Here is a 25,336-nt window from a genome sequence, read left to right as displayed (position 1 = left end):
CCGCAGGCTGTAAATCTTAACCAGACAAAAGATCTGAACGTCAGGACTGAACATCTAGCCAAAGTCACCATCAACGCACTTCGGGAGCAATCTAGAAGTAATAAAAATGTCAACTTACCAGGAACGAACGTTAAGGACGTGAAAGAATTCTACTGATCAGAAGGTACTTCTGAGGACACAGAACTGAAGATTTCTGATCAGATGACGAAATTTATACCCAACCCTTCTCCTCGTCCTGCCTGACCCTGCACAAACCCAGGGTCAGCCACACAGATATAACACAATTCAAGTTGGGACAATGGACAATGGAAAGGCAGTGAAGAGGGATAAACAAATTATAATAAAGGGGGTGAGGGTAATGAGGTTCCATGCCTTGAGAATCTTGGGTTCCATATGCAAACACACAGAAGAAAAAAAAACCTCCAAGGAAATGAACAGAAAAACATACCATCTTGTTAGTGCACAGGACAGGCTGAGTCCCAGTTAGTGCACATTCCTGGGACTGCAGAAATGTAGCAGTCAGGAAAGGCTGCCCAGAAGAAAGGAATTAATGTGGCGGTTGGAAGAAAAGGAGAACTGCACGGCAAAAATGTACAGGAGGACGTCCAGTTTCCAGGTTCACAGGCTAAGGACCTGGAAGTGGCCACTCGATTTTCACAGCAAACAAAAAGCTGAACAGACTAAAAAATTAACCACTGGCCTTGGACCCATAAGACAAGGGAGGACATAGAACAGACCAGGACTCCCAAGACTGGAGAGACAGGCAAATACAGGCAGTCACGGCTTCCCAGAACACAGATTTGTGGATGCAAACCACCATGGGTTGGGATAAGGAATGTGAAATTGAACTGACCAACTGCTGGAGGCTCTGGGGGACATATCTGAGGGTTACAATCCAGAAGGACTCCAAAAGGAACCCTTCTGAAATATGCTTAGGCATTCCCTTCTTTCTGGGAAGACCAGTGTCAGGGGAACTAGCTCACAGGACCCTAACTGGCCAGGGTACTATCACAGCTTATCTGAGCATAAGATGGTTAGGCAGCATCACTGATTCATCTGCATCAATGCATCAATACATGCATCAGACCAAACTCCGGGAGCTAGCGGAGGACTGAGGAGTTTGGTATGCTGCATACAGGTGGCCAAAAACCACATAAAAAGATGCCCAATGTGGCTAATCGTTAGTGGAACGCAAATCGAAACTACCATGACGTATCACTTCACACCAGTCAGAACGGCCATCATCAAAAGGACTATAAAGAAATGCTAGAGAAGATGCTGGAGGAAAGAGAATTCTCCTCAACTGTTGGTGGAAATGTAAATGTTGCAGTAACTATGGAGAACAGTATGGAGGTTCCTTACAGAGCTAAAGATAGAGGAGACATATGATCAAATGATCCCACTCCTGGGCACACATCTGGAGAAAACCATAATTCAAAAAGATGCATGCACTCCAACGTTCACTGCTGCAGTATTTATAACAGCCAAGCCATGGAAGCAACCTTAATGGCCACTGACAGATGAATGTCATGAAGAAGATGTGGCATATAGACACAATGGGCTATTACTCAGACATAAAAAAATAATAGAATAATGCCATTTGGAACAACATGGATGGGCCTAGAGATTATCGGACCAAGTGCAGACAGAGTAGACAAATATCAAGGTACCACTTATATGTGGAAATTAAAAAATGATTCAAATGAATTTATTTGCTAAAGAGAAATAAACTCACAAACATAGAAGACAAACATGGTTACCAAAGGGGAAAGAGATGGGAGGGATAAGCTTGGAGATTGGGATTCACTACACGCTAGTATATGCAATGGAGAAGGAAATGGCAGCCCACGCCAGCATTCTCGCCTGGAGAATCCCAGGGACGGGGGAGCCTGGTGGGCTGCCGTCTATGGGGTCGCACAGAGTCGGAGACGACTGAAGTGACTTAGCAGCATATGTAAAATTGGTAAACATCAAGGTAGAGGACACAGAACTATATTCAGTATCTTATACTGTACAACAGAAAAACATGAAAAAGAAAATCTATGTATCTATATACGTAAACTGAATGACTTTGCTATACACATGAATCATTATAAATCGACTAGATTTCGATTTAAAAAACAAAAACAGGAACAAAGAACAACAGCAACAGACAAAACCGTATCAAATATGATAGATATTGGCCCAGCTCAATCAATAATCGCTATAATGTCTAAATGCACCAGTTAAAACACACAGATTGTCAGAGTGAATAAAAAAAAAAAAAAAGACCCAGCTATAGGTTATTTATAAGAAATCTGCCTTAAATATAAAGACACATATACATTAAAAGGATGCTAACACTAATTATAACAAACCATGAGTAGCTACATTAATTTCAGAGCAGATTTCAAAGTAAAGAAAGTTATCAAAGATTTAAAAAAAAAAAAAAAAAAAAAGAGCATTACCTAATGACAAAGTGGTCAATTCTCCAAAAAGGTGTTAATGGTTCTTAACAAACTCCATGAGACAAAACCAAGTAGAAACACGAGGAGAAATACTAATAGATGCCTTCACTATCATAGCTGGAGGTTTCAACACCCCCCACCACCACCACTCAGCAACAGGCAGATCCAACGGGCAGAAAATCAGTGAAGACAAATCTGAACTCAATTACATATATGCCAAGTCGCTCAATCATGTCCGACTCTTTGCAACCCCGTGGACTGCAGTCTACCAGGCTCCTGTCCATAGTGATTCTCCAGGCCAGAATACTGGAGTGGGTTGCCATGCCCTCCTCCAGGGGATCTTCCCAACCCAGGGATCGAACCCAGGTCTCCCACATAGCAGGCAGATTCTTTTACTGTCTGAGCCACCAGACAAGTCCCAACTATATATAATTGATGTCAGATGTACATAATTGATATTATATATAGACGACATCATTCGACAACAGCAGAATACACATTTTTCTCAAGCTCACATGGAATCTTCATCAAGAGAGGCCACATTCTGGACCACAAAACATACCGTAACAAATTTAAAAGAAGAGATATCCTATAATGTCTGCTCCAAGATTACAATGGAATGAAAACTAGAAATCAGTAACAGAAAGATCACTGGAAAACCCACAAACATATGGAGAGTGAGAAACACACTTCTAAATAACACACGGGTCAAAGAGATCTCAAAAGGAATTCAAAATTATTTCAAACTAAACGAAAATACAAACACAATTTTTCACAATCTGCAGCATATAGTGGAAAGAGTGCTTAAAGAAAAACATACAGCATTGATTCTTCTATTAGAAAAGAAGAAAGATCTAAAATCAATAATCTAAGTTTCTAATACAGAAAACCAGAAAGAATAAATTAAATCCAAAGTGAGGAGAGGAAAAGTAATAAGAATTAGAATAGAAATAAAAGAAATTAAAGTAGGAAGTCAATAAGAAAATCAAAACCTAAAGCTATTTCTTCAAAAAAAGAGGTATATATAATATCATTAGGACTCTAGTCAGGCTAACAAAGAAAAAGAGGACACAAATTACTGCTATTAGCAATGAAAGTGGGGACATCACTATGGATGACATAAAAGTTTAGAGTATAATAAAGGAGTATTATGAACAACTCTATGCCCCCAAATTCAATGACCTAGATGAAATCCACCAACTCCTTAAAAGGCACCATCTGCCAAAATTCACACAAGAAGAGATGATCTGAATACGACTGTATCTATGTGAAGACATTGAGTCAATAATGAATATAAAGCAGCAAGCCCAAATGGGTTCACTGGTAAATTATACTAATTCTCTTGGAGAAGGAAATGGCAACCCATGCCAGTATTCTTGCCTGGAGAATCCCACGGACAGAGGAGCCTGGCGGTTTTCAGTCCATGGGGTTGCAAAGAGTACGACACGACTGGGCGGCTAAACATGCTAATTCTCTACAGTGTCTTTCAGAGAATAACAGCAGGGGGAATACTTCCTTACTCATCCTATGAGGCCAGCATTACCCTAATACCGAAAGCAGATAAAGACAACACAAGAAAGCTGTAGAAAATATCTCTCATGAACAGACAGACAAAAATCTTCAAGAAAAACGTTAGCAAACCAAACCCCAAAAAATGTATGAAAAGAATTCACAATTGACCACCTGGGATTTATCCCAGCATTGAATGTCATGATGGTTCAACACTCAAAAAAATCAGTTAATATAACTCATCAGACTCCCCTGATAACTCAGTTGGCAAAGAATCCACCTGCAATGCAGAAGACCTCAGTTCAACTCCTGGGTCAGGAAGATCCCCTGGAGAAGGGGTAGGCTGCCCGCTCCAGTATTCTTAAGGCTTCCCTGGTGGCTAAGCTGGTAAAGAATCTGCCTGCAATGTGGGAGATCTGGGTTCCATCCCTGGGTTGGGAAGATTCCCTGGAGAAGGGAAAGGCTACTCACTCCAGTATTCTGGCCTGGAGAATTCCATGGACTGTGTAGTCCATGGGGTCCCAAAGTCTTGGAAATATATTAATTCATAATATCAACAAGCCTAACAATGAAAAACACAATTATATTAATAAATGCAGAAAAATCATTTGACAAAATCTCATTCATCATAAGCACTTTCAGTGAACTAGGAATAGAGGTGAACTTTCTCAACTTGATAAAGACTATCTACAAAAACGGTTTCTCAGGTTTCTCCTGCCTACCAATGCAGGAGACATGGACTTGATCCCAGGGTCAGGAAGATCTGCTGGAGCAGGAAACAGAAACCCACTCCAGTATTCTTGCCTGGAAAATTCCATGGACAGAGGAGCCTTGTGAGCTACAGTCCATGGGGTTGCAAAGAGTCAGATATGACTGAGTGTGCACACACAGACACACCCCCCCACACACAGAGGCATCTATGAAAATACCTACAGGTATCATCAAACTTAATGGTGAAAAACTTGAAGCTACCCTGGACTGGCAACACCCAATCCAGTGGAAGTCTCTTAGAAATACAGCATCTCAAACCCCACCCAGACCTACTAAATCAGAATCTTTGGAGGTGGGACTCAGGAAACTGTGTCTGAGCAAGCTCCCCAGGAGACACTTAAGCAGGTTGATGTTTGAGAAGCACTGCTCTAAGAAGTTGGGATCCACAAAAAAGTAGAAATAGGCAGAAAATGGAAGTCATGAGACTAGTATATCTCAGAGACAACTCATATGCGAATAATAGAGAGGATGGCAAATTAGCTCAAGACATGAGTCTCAAGAGCTTTGCAGAAAGATGCGTATTAAGGTAAAGGAGAGGGTGGCACTAAAGAGCATTTTGAGTTTTTAGGCTGAGTGACTGAATGAGTATTCATGTTTTTCATTAACATGGAGATTCCAAGGAGAGCGACTGGTTTGGGAAGGCAAATAAACAACTCAGGCCAGGTCACAGAGTTTACAAATCACACCCCTCAGGCCTGGAGCCCAAAGACCACTTTCCACAAGCCATTCACAGCCTCTCACACACAGGGCAGAAGAAACGTGTCTCACTCAGGGCACAGCAACTTAAAGGGGTTTTAAAGGACCATAAGTCAGAAATGGTCGATATGGAGTTGAGTCCACACCTGAGGATGGAAATACTGTTTCAGGGAAGAACCTGTTTATGTTAACCTTTGCTTCCCAGTGCTTCTACTAAAAGGGTACATCTGTACATGACGCCTGCCTCAGGGAACCCTGCTATGTGCCTGAATGTTATCACATTCCCCTTATCAACTCTCCCCAAGGCTGGCCATTCCAGGAGGTATTTGCAAAATCAATGGCTTTTTTACTTTACTCCCTAATCTCCTGCCTCTGTGTGTTCTATAAAAGAACCTGGCATCCAGACTCCAATAAGACAGTTATTTTGAGACATTAGTCTGCCATCTTCTCAGTCTGCTGGCTCTCCCAATAAAGTCATTATTCCTTGCTGCATCACCTCTTCTCCCAACATACTGGCCTGTCATGCACTGAGCAAAGCAAATTTGAACTCGGTAACAATACGGCGGTGGTTTGTGCACATATGGACAGAGTGATATCAGACAGAATGAGGCAGGGAAAGAAAAGACATGTCATTGACCAAAAATGAAGTTCTCATTCTGCCTTCCAAATATCAGAGGGCAAGTACCACTGTCCCATTTCCATGAGATGCTAGTGATTCAGGAAAAGCCTTCAACACCAGACATTAAGTGTCTTAAGGCTTGATTTATACTACTATGAAGGCATTGTTGATGCGCTCTTACAAGGGCAAGGAGAATGAAGGCTGACTAGCCTTGACTTCCTCCTGAGCAAGACACAACCTCTCAGCAGGATGGCAGCTAACGTGATAATGTGCAAGATTTCTGCACAGTGGCTCACAGAGGCCTGGAGATGGGACTCACCCAACCTAGGTTATTATTATTTTTTTTCTCCCAACTCTGTCCCAGGAGTGAGCAGAAAATGATTTAGAAGTCATGGAAAAGGGCCTCCGAGTGTGCACAATTCAACATCCCACCAGAGTTCACGTCTCCTAATAATATTCTCCATTACCAGTGGGAAAACAAAAGTTGTAAGGAGTTTCATTGTCTTTTTGTCTCCAAGTGACAAAGAGACGAAATAAACATACGTGGGATCCCAAGAACAAAAGTGGAGGACGGGTGCACACAGAGCTGCATCTCAGACCTTTAAAATACAGCAAATCGATATATGTTGGCGGCAAACCTGCCCTGGGGTCTTGAAATTAGTCTCTGTCTTTAAAGCAACAGTCTTTCCTGGGGATCAGGACACTTTGCGATGCAGCTTCATGCAGTAGTTTGGGGATGACCAAGATTTACAGTTGATTAGCCTGCATAGCTGAGTTGCTTTCTCAAAGGCTTCTAGGAAGGGATTACTTCTGTGCCCAAAGAGCCCGATAGAATAGGGAGGGCGGCTCTCGGCCATAATGTGCATTCCCCGGGCTCCGTACACTGTGCTCATTGAAGCAGATAAAGCAAAGTTAAAGAAGCATTTAGTTCTTCAGAATGGCAGCCTTAATAAGTATCTTTTTTTTTGTGGAAGGATTTAGGAGGAGGGGAGGGTGAGCCTTAGTGCAGGCATTATTTCCTCATACAAAAAGGGAAAATGCGCATACAGTGAAATGTATAAAAAGCCAAAATGCGCACGACACCCCCTCCCCACCTCCCTCCCCCAAGGAAAAGATGCTGAACACACACTCCCCAAACTCCAGAGCATGAATCTTCACAGCTTAACAGTCCTGGGGCCATTGTGCACTTTCTCCTGGGAAAGGCGGCTCATTCATCTGCAACTGCCCAAGTTCAACCTTTCAGCTGTGAGAACCGGGGTGAGGTGGGGGTGGGGGGCGCACGGCCCTCCAGAGTCCCACTGTCTTTAGCAGGAGGAGGCCAGAAGAGGTGCCGTGTCGGTCCGGTGGCGTCCTGAGGAAGAACGGCTCAGCTCCCCCAGCCTCTCGCCTGGGCCGGCCCCACCTGCAGGCAGCCGAACCCTCAAAGTGACCTCTGCCTGCACAGTGCAAGGCCGGGGAGCCTCCATGGCTCTCATCGCAAACAGCATTCCTGCCGTGGAATCTTAAGGGTCAGTCCCTTATAGTGACTTCAAATGCAGAAATATGCTTTCATAAGGCAGTGGCTTATGATCCCACTCCTCTTTCTCAGCTCAGCCTTACCCACAACCTGTCTTCCAACACAAAGAGACATTAACAGGAACAGAGCCACTGATGTAAAGAAAAGTGCATCAGGGCTGTGGCACTTGTCCCTTGAGCGGGGTTTTCCATTCAGCAAAAGAGGGTGATTAACCCACTTCATTCACACCTGTGTCTCTATGCCGAAAATTTTCAAGAGGGATTTCCCATAACCTAAGGCAGATTGGGAAGGTCTGTCTTTGAAGTCCACAGACATTTGGGGCTATACAGAAAGAAGGAAGGAAGGAAAGGAAAGGAAAAAGAAAGGAAGAGAAAGAAAGAGGCAGAGAGAAAGAGAGAAAACAAAAGAAAGGAAGGAGGAGGCAAGGAAGGAGGGAGAGAGAAGGCAGGCCAACTTACAAAGTGCACATTTGAAGCCACTGGGTCCCTCGCACCAATGGAAAATGAACTCACCCACACTGGTCGCTCCTCTCTGAAAGGACGCAGTTGAGAGAAGTCCTTTCTTTATTGTGTGGTTTTAAAGACTATTCTTTGACCTCTGCTATTTATGACTTGAAAGCTGTGAAGACAGGGCCAGACCCCTTTGGCTCCAAAAGGCGCTCGCAAACAAAAGCTTTTCACCTTTGTTCCACTTACCTCATCCCACCCCCCCCCACCCCCCACTCAGAACACGTCCACACCGCAGCCCCCCAGTTTCACAAACTGAATTCTCCCCTTTCTCTGGCCCAGTTACAGCCGTTGCCGAGCTGACAAGTGGCCACCTTCGCTTATTTGCAGGGAAGGAAGCCCTAGTCATCACCACCCGGCTGAGAGGGGGTCGGGTAGGAATATAGATGTCTTGTCATCTCACGTCAGTTAACCATGAAATTGTAGACAGAATGGTTCAGGAAACTAAGCAACGCGCGGGGCAAGTTTCAGCCACCGTGTGGGATTTCTCGAGTTAATATTTTACGATTTACGGATTTATCTGTTGCCTTTCTCACTCTTAACAGCATTCAAGACAGTTTTCAAAGTTCATTTGGACATAGCCAGAAAAAACAGATAAAAACTGGACAATAAAAACTGGAGTCAGTGATAAAGGTAGTTCCCAAAATACATGGGATAAATTTCAGTAACCTTGTTAAAGTATGGTGATTTTATTTGTCGTTCAGCCTTCCAACAGCCAACTCTAAGGGGAAAATACAGTGTCCAAGGACTAAAATATGTACCAGTTTCTAGGGGAAGAATAATTACTGTTGATTAGATGAACATGCCTGGGGGACGCATGGCAACCCACTCCAGTATTCTTGCCTGGAGAACCCCATGGACAGAGGAGCCTGGTGGGCTACAGCCCATGGGGTCGCAAAGATTCAGACATGACTGAGTGTCTAAGCACACAACAAGGTGAATATGATGAATGCCCTCCCAAGTCTTCTCCTAAAAACGGCATGGAATAACAGACTGACGTCCTCGGCAAGTTCCTCAGCGTGTTCCCTGACGGCTGAGTTTCTGAGACAGTCTCTGAGAATATTGCATGCCTTGCATTGCAGCAACGTGGGGTTCAGTAACTGCCATTCACTAAAGGACAATTTTGAGACAGTGAAGGGACATAGTTTAGTCTTGTAATCAAGGCATGGATGGTACAGCATCTGGAAACTCTATATGCATGAAAGTGAAAATCGTTCACTTGTGTTCAACACTTTGTGACCCCACGGACTATACAGTCCATGGCATTCTCCAGGCCAGAAGACTGGAGTGGGGATAGCCTTTCCCTTCTCCAGGGGATCTTCCCAAACCAGGGATCGAACCAGGATCTCCTGCACTGCAGGCAGATTCTTTACCAACTGAGCTCTCCATGAGGCACATATAAATGTTGGTGCTCTGGTTGACTTTCTGTACTGCAAGAATACAAAAGATTTGAGCTTCTAGCCCTCGGCAAGTACCAGCAAAGCAGTGGCGTGTGGATTATCACTGCCATTTCACAAGAGCAGAGGTGCTGTTAGCTCCGATACCCACAGCAAAAACTGCATATCCTAACGAGGATGACTGTTTGAATAAGAAGGTCACCCTAACTGCCTAGACACACAACAAGGAAGGTGAAGGAAGTCTTTGGTCAAGATCCTCCTTAGGAAATAGTATTTCCTCTTCCAATTGAGCTTGTATGGGACAAGCTCAATGGGACATCCTATCCATGGCTGCAGTAATTTGAGGCTGAAAAAAGAGTTTAAAACAAATGCCCAGGTTAGCCATCAAACACACATACACACTTCATATTGGAATCAAGCAGAGACCTATGGGACTTTCCCAAGATAGACCTTCCCCATGTCCTCTGCCTTCCTCCTGATTCTTCAAAAACTTTAGCCTCCTGGGCTTTCCCTGAGATCCAAAAAGCAAATTTAATCTGAAAAGTGAGACAATGCAGACAGACGGGAAAACAGTCAAGGAAGACAAAATAATAACAGTTTATCCATTAAACACAATCAAGGATGGCTGTTTCTTCCTCAGGGGCTCCAGATAATATTCTGAGCTGTGTCCTTGAGCCGTTTTGCAGAAACCAAAACCCCCACCACGCGGAGGAAGTTTACCTCATGTTGGCCACAAGCATTCCAGACCAGATGGAACCAGAAGGCTGATGAGGTTGACTCCCAAAACAACACTTGGTTACCTCACCACCAACCAAGCAGAATAATGTCCATAAGCTGATCACACACCTGCAACCCCTCTCCCGCACCCAGTCATTAAAAACCTTTCCTTGTATGCTATGTCATCCCTGATATGTAGAATCTATGAAGAAATTATACAAATGAACCTACTTACAAAACAGAAAGAGACTCATAGACTTAGAGGATGCACTTACGCTTGTCAGGGCGAAGAGACTTAGGGAGTTTCGGATGGACATGTGTGGATGTGCGGGATGGACATGCTATATTTAAAACTGATAACACCAAGCAACTACTGTCCAGCACAGGAAACTCTGCTCAATGTGGCAGCCTGGATGGGACGGAAATTTGGGGAAGAATGGATACATGTATATGTATGGCTGAATTCCTGCACTCTTCACCCGAAACTATCACAAGATTATTAATCGGCTATACATCAAAACAAAACAAAAAGGTAAGAAAAAAATTTCGCTGGACTTCCGTTGTGGTCCCAGGTTAAGACTCTGCTTTCACTGCAAGGGGAACATGTTCAACCTCTGGTCCCCTGGTTGGGTAAGTTCCACTTTCTGGCTAACCCAAATGTTGTTTAGGCCCTAAGCCCTGTCTGACTCTCTGCAACCCCATGGAATGCAGATGGGTGCATTCCATGCACCCATGGAATGGGTGGCTCCTCCATCCCCCACTAACTCCCAGAGTTGGCTCAAATTCACGTCCATTGAGTCAGTGATGCCATCTAACCAACTCATCCTCGGCACACCCCCTTTCTCCTTTAGCCTCCAATCTTTCCCACCATCGGGGTCTTTTCCAGTGAGTTGGCTGTTTGCATCAAGTGGCCAAAGTGCTGGAGCTTCAGCTTCAGCATCAGTCCTTCCATGGAATATTTGGGGATGATTTCCTTCAGGATGAACTGGTTTGTTCACTTTGCTGTCCAAGAGACTCTCAAGAGTCTTCTCCAGCACCACAGTTGGAAAGCATCAATTCTTTGGTACTCAGTCTTCTCTATGGTCCAACTCACACCCATACATGACTACTGGAAAAACCATAGCTTTGACTAGATGGACCTTTGTCGACAAAGGGAAGCCTTTGCTGTCTAGGTTCATCATAGCTTTTCTTCCAAGGAGCAAGCATCTTTTAATTTCATGGCTACAGGCACTGTCACCAGTGATTTTGGAGCCCAAGAAAATAAAATCTGTCCCTGTTTCCACATTTTTCCCCTTCTATTTGCAGTCAAGTGATGGGATCAGATGCTACGATCTTAGTTTTCCTAATGTTGAGTTTCAAGCTAGATTTTACTCTTCTCTTTCACCCTCATCAAGAGGCTCTTCAGTTCCTCTTTGCTTTCTGCCACTAGAGTGGTATAATACATACCTGAGGTTGTTGACACTTTTCCTAGCAAGTCTGATTCCAGCTTGTGATTCATCCAGCCTGGCATTTACCATGATGTACTCTGCGTATAAGTTAAATAAGCAGGGTGACAATATACAGCCTTGATGTACTCATTTCCCAATTTTGAACTAGTTGGTTGTTCAATGTCTGGTTCTAATTGTTGTTTCTTGACCTGCATTTAGGTTTCTCAGGAGGCAGGTAAGCTGGTCTGGTATTCCCATCTCTAAGAATGTTCTACAGTTTGTTGTGATTCACACAGTCTAAGGCTCTTGTGTAGTCAATGAACCAGAATAGACATTTTTCTGACATGCTCTTCATTTCCCCATGATCCAGCAAATGTTGGCTATTTCATCTCTGGTTTCTCTGCCTTTTCTAAACCCAGCTTGTATATCTGGGAGTTCTCAGTCCATGTACTGTTAAAGCCTAGCTTGAAAGATTTTTAGCAAGTATTACCTTGCTAGCATCTGAGATGAGCACAAATATACTATAAAGCAGTCTGAACATTCTCTTTGGCATTGTTCTTTGAGGGTCATTGTCAAAGCAGTCTACACTGAGGTGAAAACTCTCCCTTGAACTTCGGGGGAGTTAGCATTTGCTTTTCTGTGTTCATGACTGCGACCCCCATCCTAGAGGTAATCCTTGACAAGGAGGGTCAAGATGTTCTATCTAAGCATACACAGGAATTCCTTTAGAAACCTAACTAACTTGTGTTGGTAAATGGTCAGAGATATCACTTTTGCCGACAAAGGTCCATAGAGTCAAAGCTATGGTTTTCCCAGTGGTCATGTACGGATATGAGACTTGGACCATAAAGAAGACTCAGCGTGGAAGAATTGATCCTTTTGAACTGTGGTGTTGGAGAAGACTCTTGAGAGTCCCTTGGACTGCAAGGAGATCCAACCAGTCTATCCTAAAGGAGATCATCCCTGAATATTCACTGGAAGGACCAATGCTGAAGCTGAAGCTCCACTTCTTTGGCCACCTGATAAAAAGAGCTGAATCACTGGAAAAGACCCTGATGCTTTTTGAAAGATGCTTTTGGAAAGATTGAAGGCAGGAGGAGAAGGAGGTGACAGAGGATGAGATGGTTATATGGCATCACCAACTCGATGGATGTGAGTGTGAGCAAACTCAGGAAGACAGTGGAAGACAGCGGTCCGTGGGGTGGCAGAGAGTCAGACACAACTTAGCAAATGAGCCACAACAACCACCCCTGGGAGAAAGCAGGGTAATATGGCACAATGACATACTCAATGCCCACAAATCCTGCCCTACCCAGCTATTGAAACCCAATGCTGTCTCCTTTGTAAAACATAACTGCTCCCCTCCTTCAGTTGGCAGCGATGCTCTTCGCCAGTCGCCAGCTCAAACCCAACATCTTCAGGCCGTCGGAGCTCTTCCGGATCTTCCGTGTGCCTCTGATGAATACATGACAACTTCAGAACACCTGGCAGACCATCATCACCATGTAACGCATGTTGACGGAGATGTTTTTCATACATTCCACATGCAATCCCTTTCTCAAGTCAGCTTTCAGGAACTCCTCCTCAGTCATGGGCCAAATAAGAGAACGTGTTTGTGTCTCCTTCCATGAGATGGGAGGAGAAATTGAGGAAGAGACGCAGGAGGGGTGGGAATCACGAGTTACACCGAGGTGTTTTCCCCTTCCCCGTGTCTTTGCTTTGAAGTTTACGGCAGGTGGAAATTCTTTCATCGCCGTAAAAACTGGTACGGAAATTTGTTAAGGATTTTTGCATCTATGTTCATCAGTGATACTGGCCTGTAGTTTTCTTTTTTTTTGTGGAAAAGTCAGAAACACAGTGGGCTATTCGCGTGCCACATGCTGGACTTGAATCCAAATAAGAACCTGTTCTTTTCCTTAAATATTGATTGTGCTACAGGCCTGGGCCAAGTGTTGCAAGTTACTGCTGCACACAGGCTAGTTTCTAGGCTAAAAAAACCTCAGAATGTTCCAGCTACTGCTGGCTAATGATGCCCCAAAGCACACTAATATGTTTGATAAAAGTTCCCAGCGTGAGGGCAGAAAACACTTACCATAAGAATGACGGTGTGAAGGAAAGCAAATCAGTGATACTGCCATAGCCTTCCTTCCACGCTAGAGGCTCCAATTAGAGCTGCGAACCTGTGTTCCGGGAGGCTGCCTCAGATGGAAGGGTGCCTCAGATCTCTCTTTGTTAAAACCATTAACTCACCAATCCACCTGCCAGGCCGGGCGGCGACCCTACTAAGAGCCTCCAGCACTTAACCACGTCAGACACGAAGTTCTGAAACTAGGTATTTATTTAGCTGCACCGTCTGCCTCAACCTGATGCAGAGAGACCACTCATGGAAAAAGACCCTTGATGCTGGGGAAGATTGAGGACAGGAGGAGAAGGGGACGACAGAGGATGAGGTGGTCAGATGGCATCACTGTCTCAACGGACATGAGTTTGAGCAAATTCCAGGAGACAGTGAAGGACAGGGAAGCCTGGTGTGCGGCAAGTCCATGGGGTCGCTAAGAGCTGGACACAACTTTGCAACTGAACAACAACAAACAACCATCTGTAAGTTGTTTTTGTTTTCATCTGCTCCACATTCTCTCTGTTCTTTCTTTTTTTCTCCATTTCTGCCTTTACCTCGGAGGTCACACCGACTTGCATGTTTCCCCACAGCAATACTGGATGGAGTGCTCGAGAATAAAGTGGCACGTGGAGCCCTAATTCAGACCTGCTGACTGTGTGATCTGCAACTGCATGGAGACCAAGAACTCTAAGAGCTCAGGTCTCCCAGAGGAGAGGCTTCATCACTTGGTGAGCACACAACGGTTTTGGGGGCACTTGAGATTATGCCATTTACTGGCATGATGTTATAGGATAGTCTGACAAACATGCGTTCAACAGTTTTTATTCATCATGCTGGCACAATATTGCATTACAGACCAATTTTTCAAAAGAACAGTAGCCAAACTTTAACACACCACATGATTTCTTTTCCTTTGCATTCCATACACATTTTAATTCCACCACTGGTTTAAAGAAATAGAATATTTCTCTTCCTAAATTATCACATTCCATTTACTTCAAAATCATGTCATAATCAAGGGGCTGGCAGAGGACAAGATGGTTGGATGGCATCATCAACTCAAGGAACATGAATTAAAGCAAACTCAGGGAGATGGGGAAGGACAGGGAAGCCTAGCATGTCCATGGGATTGCAAAGGGTCAGACACGACTTAGCAACTAAAGAACAACGTCATGATCATTACTTATGGAAATAATAACATTAATATCAAAAATAAAGGGAATTAATTACAACATTGGAGAAGTTTTATACTCTTTCAGCAGCGTAAACCTACAACTTTTCTTGACAAGTCAATGGGGACTGTACCTATGAAATACTTGGTAAACTCCCAAAAGATATCAATACGTTGGACAAGAGATGCTCAATATACTCTGTCCTTGAAGTGGATATGTATACAAAGTCAGGGAAAACTGCATGAATATCAGTATTGCCATAGGTTTTAAGTATTTTAAAGTATAAGGAACAACTGAAATTTCAAAGTGTTGCATATTACGACACTGCAAAAGATAAACTGTTCAACTTTGGTTCTTTGAGTATTGGGACATAGTGCATTTCCATGGGTGCCTGAGTTTTCATTTTCCTCCTTAAGATGCATTTTTCTGGGGCTCTATGGACTTACAGTCATTACCACATAAATCATGGAAAGCATCTAACGAAAAACAAAAACCTCCAACAGTCACATTCAGTTATGTTTCTGGGGTTTGACCTTTATCCAGTAAATTTCACAGATGCCAAATGAAGCCGTCCAGATGTTCGTACAAGCAAAACCAATCTTCCTCACCTCTAAATTTGGCTCAGAATAAGCCTGGAAAATCACAAAGAATCTGAAGTTATGGCCCTTATAAGAACTGAACTCCCACTGAGATCAAAGCAACAGGCCACCACACCAAGACTGAGCCCTCAATTACTGCTTTTCAGCTCAAATCCTCATAACCAAATGGGAAACAAAAGTCAACTGAGAAAGTTACAACATCCAGAGGAAGAAGGATGAGCACGCATGTGCCCCAGATGGGTGGTTGTCACCAACAGTGCCTTTCTGAGGCCCAAGGTTTAGAAAGGTAACAGAGCATAAGGTCAAAGCATACTCACCTTATAGATGCATGACTCTCGTGCAAATATAAAATGAACAAGTGTCAGATATTTAACTCATGAAATACCACAAGGACCAGGAATATCTTCCACTTGGTTCAAAGGAGAAATCCAAGAAATACAAGCATATTAACACACAAAAAGGATAGCTAGAGTGGATTTACAAATACACGCAAAATGGTCTGTTGATGGGGAAGCGTCCATTGCAATCCACCGCACACAGCCATTTGCATTTCCACGGACAAGAGTCCATGGCTAATTCATTTCAATGTATGACAAAAACCACTGCAATGTTGTAAAGTAATTAGCCTCCAACTAATAAAAATAAATGGAAAAAAATAAAAATAAAAACAATACTGATTCACAATTAAATTGCAAAACTAAAAAAAAAAAGAGTCATCTGCATTATTATCAGCCTCCTACCACTTGCAGAGGAAGAAAACAGCTGAAAGATACGAACAATGTAGATAACCCGCAAGATGCGCGAGGGAGAGCATCCAGCCACCTTTTATTTTGCCCATTTTGAAGTCCTCCACAAGTCTTACTTGCAGCAGAGGATGAGGTGGTTGGATGGCGTCACTGACTCAATGGACACGAGTTTGAGCAAAGTCTGCAAGACAGTGAAGGACAGGGAAGCCTGGCGTGCTGCAGTTCGTGGGGTTGCAAAGAGCTGGATGCTAAACGCTAAACAACTGAACAACAAGTCTTACTGGGATTCCCAGGTGGCGCTAGTGGGAAAGAACCCGCCTGCCAATGCAGGAGATGTAAGAGACAGGGGTTTGATCCTGGGTTGGGAAGATCTCCTGGAGAAGGGCATGGCTACCTATTCCCATATGCCTGCCTGGAGAATCCCATGGATAGAGAAGCCTGGTGGGCTACAGTCCATGGGGTTTCAAGAGTTGGACACGACTTAAGGACTTAGCACGCATGCACAACTCTTACTGGCTCTAAAAATCACTGAGCTTTCAAATATTAATTGTGATTTAATATTCTCTTCCTGTGTTTGGGCTTCCCTGTGGCTCAGACGGTAAAGCATCTGCCTGCAATGTGGGAGACCTAGGTTCGATCCCTGGGTTGGGAAGATCCCCTGGAGAAGAAAATGGCAACCCACTCCAATATTCTTGCTTGGAAGTGGGAAATGCCATGGACGGAGGAGCCTGGTGGGCTACAGTTCATGGAGTCGCAAATAGTAGGACACGACTGAGCAACTTCACTTTCCCTTTCCTATTGTTTCCCATTCATTCAGTCAACGAAGCCTCAAAAGCTGATTAACAATGTGCTACACATGGTGTCAAAAACGGTCCATTCATTAGTTTCAACACATCAAGATATATCTTTGTATTGAGAGAAAAATACGACATTACCGTTTTGTTTTTGCTTGCTTTTGCTCATGGAACGCCTTGGCAGACAAGAGAGGTTGGCAAACTATGGCAAGTGGGCAAACCCAACTCAGCGCCTGTTTTTATATAGATGGTGAGCACAGAATTGTTCTTCCTTTTTAAAATGTGGCTGGGGAAAATAAAATTTCATGACACGGGAGTTCCATGAAATTCCAATTTCCGTGTCCGCACATAACGTTTCATCGGAAAACAGCCACTCACCTTTGTTTAAATACTACCTATCACTTCTTTTTCAGGCTACAGTGGCCACATGAGTAGTTGCTACTGCAACCCGAAAGGCCACAAAGATGAAAATAGTTACTATTAGGCCTTCTACAGAAACTGTATATGATGAGAACCTGAATGCCTAACATTATAATGAGCCCCTGAAAAGGTGCTTGGTGCATACCACATGTTCAGTAAATCATGTGTTTATTTCCCTTCAAGTTATAAAGTAAAACTACTGAGAACACAACTGTGTTCTTCAATGCTTTTGGTTGTTGTTCAGTCGCTCAGTCGTGTCCGACTCTTTGGGACCCCATGGACTGCAGCGCGCCAGGCTTCCCTGTCCGTCACCATCTCCCAGAGCTTGCTCAAATTCATGTCCATTGAGTCAGTGATGTCATCCAACCATCTCGTCCTCTGTCATCCCCTTCTCCTCCTGCCTTCTCCTTAATTCTTTTTATGACTTGCAAAATGCACAGACCAGGGCTTCTGAACCTCTCTTGGCATTAGTGAGACTGAAGTCAGGAAACTCCTCACCATGAGGGAGGCCTGTGTGTCGTGGTTTGTCAGCATCCCTGATCTCCACCCACTAGATGCAAGTAGCTTCCCACCACCAGTAGTGACCACCAAAAAAGTCTCCTGCCATTGCCAAATATCTCCCGGGGAGCAAAATCACTCCAGCTGGGTACCCACTGGCCTCAAGCTATGCTGGACAATAAATCACTGTTCTAACTCACGAAGGAGCTGAAAGATGCTAATGAACCCTGACTTCATTACACGAGGAAGATTTCCCTAATTAATAATGAATGATCTTTATTTATTATTAATTAGGAAATAATTAATTACCTGCCTCCTGAGAAATCTGTATACAGGTCAAGAAGCAACAGTTAGAAGCAGACTGGAACAATGGACTGGTTCCAAATTGGGAAAGGAGTATGTCAAGGCTGTGTAATGTCACCCTGCTTATTTAACTTACAGGTAGAGTACATCAACTGAAATGGCAGGCTGGATGAAGCACAAGCTAGAATCATGACTGCAGAGAGAAATATCAATAACCTCAGATATGCAGATGACACCACCCTTACGGCAGAAAGCAAAGAGGAACTAAAGAGCCTCTTGATGAGAGTGAAAGAGAGTGAAAAAGCTGACTTAAAACTCAACATTTATAAAACAAAGATCATGGAATCCAGTCCCATTACTTCATGACAAATAGATGCGGAAACAATGGAAACCATGACATTCTTTATTTTCTTAAGCTCCAAAATTACTGCAGATGGTGACTGCAGCTGTGAAATTAAAAGATGCTTACTCCTTGGAAGAGAAGCTATGACAAACCTAGAGAGAATATTAAAAAGCAGAGACATTACTTTACTGACAAAGGTCCGTACAGTCAAAGCTATGGTCTTTCCAGTAGTCATGTATGGATGTGAGACTTGGATCTTAAAGAAGGCTGAGTGTCGAAGAATTGGTGCTTTTGGACTGCAGTGTTGGAGAAGACTCTTGAGAGTCCCTCAGATTGCAAGGAGTTCAAACCAGTCAATCCTAAAGGAAATCAGTCCTGAATATTCACTGGAAGGACTGATGCTGAAGCTGAAACTCAATACTTTGGCCACCTGATGTGAACATCTGACTCATTGGTAAAGACCCTGATGCTGGGAAACACTGAAGGCAGGAGGAGAAGGGGAAGACAGGATGAGATTGTTGGATGGCATCACTGACTCAATGGACATGAGTCTGAGCAAGCTCCAGGAGTTGGTGATGGACAGGGAAGTCCGGCATGCTGCGGTCCATAAGGTCGAAAAGAGTCAAACAAGACTGAATGACTGAACTAAACTAAGTAAATGATCATGCTACATTACTCAGGTACAAAATGGATTATATAACCTTTCTTCTTCCTGAAGGTAGTACAGTAAGGATGTACTTTGGCGGAGGAAGAAAATGTTATGTATACATTTCTCTCTTTTTTTTTAACGTATACATTTCATTCATGGATCATTCACAAATACTTAATGAGCACCAGCCAGAATGGCTTTCATAGAAAATATCCACAAACAATACATGACGGAGAAGGTGTGGGGAGAAGGGAACCCTCCTGCACTGTTGGTGGGGATGTAACTTGGTACAGCCACTATGGAGAACAGTATGGAGGTTCCTTAAAAAACTAAAAATACAACTATGGCCGTGCCCCCCTGGAGAAATGAAATAGCAATCCACTCCAGTATTCTTGCCTGGAAAACCCCATGAACAGAGTAGGCTGGTGGGCTACAGTCCCTGGTATCACAAAGAGTCAGACACGACTGAAGCAACTTAGCATACGCACATGACCCTGAAATCCCACTCCTGGGCATATACCCAGAGAAAAACATGACTCAAGAGGGTACATGCACCCCAGTCTTCACTGCAGCACTATTCACAACAGCAAAGACATGGAAACAACTCAAACATACGCCAACAGGAGAAAGGATATAGTAGCTGTGGCACATACATAACATGCAATATTACTCGCCATTACAAAGAATGAAATTACGCCATCTGCAGCAACATCTATGGACCTCGAGATTGTCATGGTAAGTGAAACTACGTCAGACGGAGAGGGAGAAATACAGTATGACACACCATATATGTGGAATCTACAAAGAAATGATACAAATGAACTACTTACAAAACAGAAAGAGACCAACAGACCTAGAAAACAAACTTTTTTTGCCAGGGAGAAGATAAGTCAGGGAGTCTGGGAGGGACATGGACACGCTGCTGTGTTTAACATGGAGAACCAGCAAGGACCTGCTGGACGCACGGGGAACTCTGCTCAATACTCTGTGATAACCTGATGGTCACCAGGGGGAAGGATGGGGGAAGGGACAGTCAGGGAGTCTGGGATGGACATGGACACGCTGCTGTGTTTAACATGGAGAACCAGCAAGGACCTGCTGGACGCACGGGGAACTCTGCTCAATACTCTGTGATAACCTGATGGTCACCAGGGGGAAGGATGGGGGAAGGGACAGTCAGGGAGTCTGGGATGGACATGGACACACGGCTGTGTTTAACATGGAGAACCAGCAAGGACCTGCTGGACAGCACAGGGAACTCTGCTCAATACTCTGTGATAACCTGATGGTCACCAGGGGGAAGGATGGGGGAAGGGACAGTCAGGGAGTCTGGGATGGACATGGACACACGGCTGTGTTTAACATGGAGAACCAGCAAGGACCTGCTGGACGCACGGGGAACTCTGCTCAATACTCTGTGATAACCTGATGGTCACCAGGGGGAAGGATGGGGGAAGGGACAGTCAGGGAGTCTGGGATGGACATGGACACGCTGCTGTGTTTAACATGGAGAACCAGCAAGGACCTGCTGGCCAGCTCAGGGAACTCTGCTCAATGTCACGTGGCAGCCTGGATGGGAGGGGAGTTTGTGGGAGAATGGATGCATGTGTATGCATGCATATACAGTTCACTATTCACCTGAAACTATCACAACATTGCTTGTTAATCAGCTATACCCTAATACAAAATAAAAAGTTAAAAAAAAAAAAAAAAGACAAATGCTCAATAAGCAACGCCTCTGTATCCAAACACGGTTCTAGGCTTCAAGATACCACAATGAACAAAGCTGATACAGTCAATGGCTGCCTGAAGCTTCTTTTCTGGTGAAGGAGACAGACATGCAGAGACAAAGAAATAGGTATATATAGTGACAAGGGTGTAATATGGCCGAGGACACTGTAAAGGGGTGGGAGGCGATACGGGAGGGCAATGCTGAGGAGGTGGCATTTGTGCTGAGACGTGAATGTCGGGGGGTGGGGTGGGGTGAAGGGGGTGGTGTGTGGTGAGCTGGGTGCCTTTGGGATGAGCTTTCTAGGAGGAGGGAAAAGACAGATTGATGAGGATTGAACACAGGAGAGAGACCACAGGCAGATGAGATAGTGTTTTACACCGAAGGAGATGCTTAGATATTAAAGGGCATGAGGCAAATGGCAGTATGATTCAGATTACACGTGTAAAGGGTCTTTCCAACACCCACGTTCACACAGTAGAATCTGGGAGACCAGAGAGCATTCTCGTGGACTGGTCCAGGCAAGAGATGCTGGCAGACGGGACAAGGCGGGCAACTAGATGGGAAGGAGAACCCATGTTCTGGAGCCATCCTGAAGGTGACAAGCTTTGCAGACACAATCAGAACTAATTAGAAACTGTGTACTTTCTATAAAAAGCAGAGACATCCCTTTGCCAACAAAGGTCTGTAGAGTCAAAGGTCTTACGGTCTTTCCAGTGGTCATGTATGGATGTGAGAGGTGGGCCATAAAGAAGTCTGAGCACCAAAGAGTTGATGCTTTTGAAGTGTGGTGTTGGAGAAGACTCTTGAGGGTCTCTTGGACTGCAAGGAGAACCAACCAGTCCATTATAAGGGAAATCAGTCCTGAATATTCATTGAAAGGACTGATGCTGAAGCTGAAACTCCAATGCTTTGGCCACCTGATGCGAAGAGTCGACTCATTTGAAATTACCCTGATGCTGGGAAAGACTGAAGGTAGGAGGAGAGGGGGGTGACAGAGAATGAGATGGTTGGATGACATCACTGACTCAACGGACATGAGTTTGAGCAAACTCGGGGAGATAGAGAAGGACAGGGAAGCCTGGCGTGCTGCAGTCCATGGGACTGCAAAGAGTTGGACACAACTTAGCCACTGAACAACTTTCTATAAAATATTATGTAAACTTTATTTTTAACATACAGTCAGTTATCTCATCAGCATAACTTTTTGACTTGGTGGTTTTTTTTTTTTTTAACTCTTCTGTCCCAATATTTGTTCAAAACCGTTTTTAAAAGTTGTAGATCTTTATTCAAGGCCACGCATGAGACGGCATTTCCAACTCGAGTTGCCTCTATCGATCTGCTCACCTGGGAAGTCCAATGGACAGAGGATCCTGGCGGGCCACTGTTCATCGGATGACAGAGTCAGGCAAGACTTAGTAACTGAACAAACCACCACAACTGATTTGCTGAGTTATTTCAGGACCGTTATCAAATATGTATGTGCTTGAATTTCCCCATGTGTAAAATGGAGTTATCATCGCTTACCCTTCACTTCATTAACCAGAAGATCAAGAGGAAAAGCTTACACAGTGCTTCAAAGTCTCAAAAGAAATGCAAACTAATTATCCGCGAATGTACCCGGTGATGATAATATCCAAAGGAGATAAACTTTGATTAACATGTAAGGTTCATCCCCACGGATTCAGACTAAAGACAACCCTGAAATTTATGTCAGCTTTGTAATATATTCCAAAGGTTCTGCTGGAGTTAGCCGTGACTTATTGATTCATTTTTGCTTTCAGGCAAAAGGAATTGATTTCTGTTCTTGTGAAATTCAGTCTCTCATGTCAGCCTTGATCATTCAATTATGAAATATGGTTCAACGATCTGTATTCCCCAGAGTTGCAATGTTCTTTAATTAGGGTATTTTAAAAGCAGTTCAAATGAATCTCTTCCATTCAAGTTTCAAATGTACAAGAAAGAATTAATTTCTTGATGGGGTAAGGATAAAAGGGGTGCTAAGTATAAATAATACTGATACAAAAAATTACCATCATGTTATACCCAAAAAAACTGGAAAAAAAACTGCTTATGAAATTTAGTCACGTAGCCATATATTTTTACACACACACACACACACACACGCACAATCTTTTTCTGCAGTGATGACATAAGCAAATTACCCAAAACACTAATTGAAGAACAATTAATATAGCAGATACCAGAAAATGTCTTATCAGGGCCAATGTTTACGATACTATACAAAAAGGAAAAGGATCGTAAACCCGACATTCCATTTCTGCCCAGGATCTAGACAGCCAGAGGTAAGCACAGCTTGCTTTCACCAAATTACTTCACATTCACATGATTATACAAATTTGACTGTAAAATAATGCTTCAATTTTCAGTCTAATAGTAGCACCCACGAAAGGAATCTCATCAAACTCTACTACGATCGCAAAGTGTTCCGGTATGTATAGCAGGTTTCAACTGTATTCACTTTTACTATTTGAATATAAAACCAACTTTCAGACTAGAGCTGAAGCATATACCTACATGTATATTACATATATACACCCATACAGGTCCTTATAGCTTATGATGTTTGGGGACTGAGAAATTTATGTTATCAAACATACAATTGAGAATAATGTGAACTTTACGATTGAGAACAATGTGAATAGAAATTTTATGCTATCAAACATACGATTGAGAATAATGTGAGAATAATGTGAACGATTGAGAATAATAATGTGTGCAATGAGAAGTACTCAGAAAAGAGACTGCTCACTGAAAGACTCGAATTACTTAGCAGTTCCTGAACACAAGGAAACATATACAAAATAACTTAGCTATAAGTCAAATGCATTAAGTCTTCCAGTGGAATCAGAAGATGTTTTCTCCTTAAAAACATTTTTGACTAACATAACTAGAGAATGGAGAGAGAAACAAGGTAATATATAGAAATATTGATACATATATCTTGATTGCAGCAGTAACTACATTAACGGAATCTATATATGTGATAAAAACCTTACAGAACTATATTAATACATCCCTTGTACCAATGATGATTTTCTGCTTGTCTTACGGTGCTTCAAATATATAAGGTATAAACATTGGTGGAAAGAGGGTGAATAGTACATGTGATTTCTCTCTACTAACTTTGCGGCTTCCTGTGACTTTACACTTATTCTAAAATTAATTTTAAAAAAAATGCTGATACAGTTGTCGGGAACATACCTTTGAACATTGCTTGTGATTCTGGCACCAAACCAGGGAACCATTGTTCTGCAAAACGAAAAAAGAAACTTTGAGTCATTAAATACTTTTCTATTTGAAAACTGCATACACCTGTGTGCATTAATATAATTTTAAAATATCAGCCCTAACGAAAGACCAGCTTGCCACCTGCTGTGTCTCTCTTTCTGAAACAGAAAAGTGGGTTTCTAATAGAAATCGTGTTTTGCCCTTGCCTTCATGATACAAATACATATAAAATAATGAAGAATTTCAAGCTGTTCGGGAAGGAAAAGTGTGTGAGCCATCTCTCAGGGGTGTGCTGAGTGATGAAATACAGACCAGCAGGAAAATGACCCACAGAGGGGTCTTCCTGGAGGCTTTTCCATTTCAACCAATTAGTAAAAAAGAGTTTGAGCCTGGAGGTCAGATCCCATGGGAAACACGTTCTCTCTCTCTCTCTCTCTCTCTCTCTCTCTCCCCCTTCCCTGGATGCATGACTCTGGACAAGGGACTTACTACGTCTGTCTCTCAGTTTATCCATCTGTAAAGCAGAAGGACATTACCTCCTGCATGTGGTCAGTGGTACAACTAAGTGAGGGGATATGCACAAACCACTCAACATGTATACCAAAGACCAGGATTAGGATTTATTCAAAGCCATTCATTCCATTTACTTTATTGAAGTATAGCTGATTTATAATATTGTGTTAATTTCTCCTGTACAAAGTGACTCTGTTATACATACATATACACACACACACACATAGATACACACATTTTTTCATATTCTTTTCCATTATGCTTTATCAGAGGATATTGAGTGAGGACTGATGCTGAAGCTGAAGCTCCAATCCTTTGGCCACCTGATGCAAAGAACTGACTCACTGGAAAAGACCCTGATATTGGGAAGGATTGGGGGCAGGAGAAGAAGGGGACGACAGAGGATGAGATGGTTGGATGGCATCACTGACTCGATGGACATGAGTTTGAGTAAGCTCCGGGAGTTGGTGATGGACAGGGAGGCCTGGCATGCTGCAGTCCATGGGGTCGCAAAGAGTCGGACGCGACTGAGCGACTGAACTGAACTGAACTGATTTGAGGATAGTTTCCTGTGCTCTTCGGTAGAACCTTGTT

General features: G+C 43.3%; 1 protein-coding gene across 3 annotated transcripts in view; it reads right to left on the bottom strand.

Moving 5' to 3' along the window:
- Positions 1–25,336, bottom strand: part of ANOS1 (anosmin 1) — a 199,561-nt gene that overhangs the window by 135,182 nt on the left and 39,043 nt on the right. For all 3 annotated transcript variants that reach the window (XM_070462127.1, XM_070462124.1, XM_070462125.1), the window contains exon 2: positions 24,203–24,250. In XM_070462127.1, coding sequence (XP_070318228.1) covers positions 24,203–24,250 — 48 coding nt within the window. The remainder of the gene's footprint in view (positions 1–24,202; positions 24,251–25,336) is intronic.

This window comes from Odocoileus virginianus, chromosome Y (genome assembly GCF_023699985.2).
Source record: "Odocoileus virginianus isolate 20LAN1187 ecotype Illinois chromosome Y, Ovbor_1.2, whole genome shotgun sequence".
Lineage (NCBI taxonomy): Eukaryota > Metazoa > Chordata > Mammalia > Artiodactyla > Cervidae > Odocoileus > Odocoileus virginianus.
This window is presented reverse-complemented; position numbering and strand designations above follow the sequence as displayed.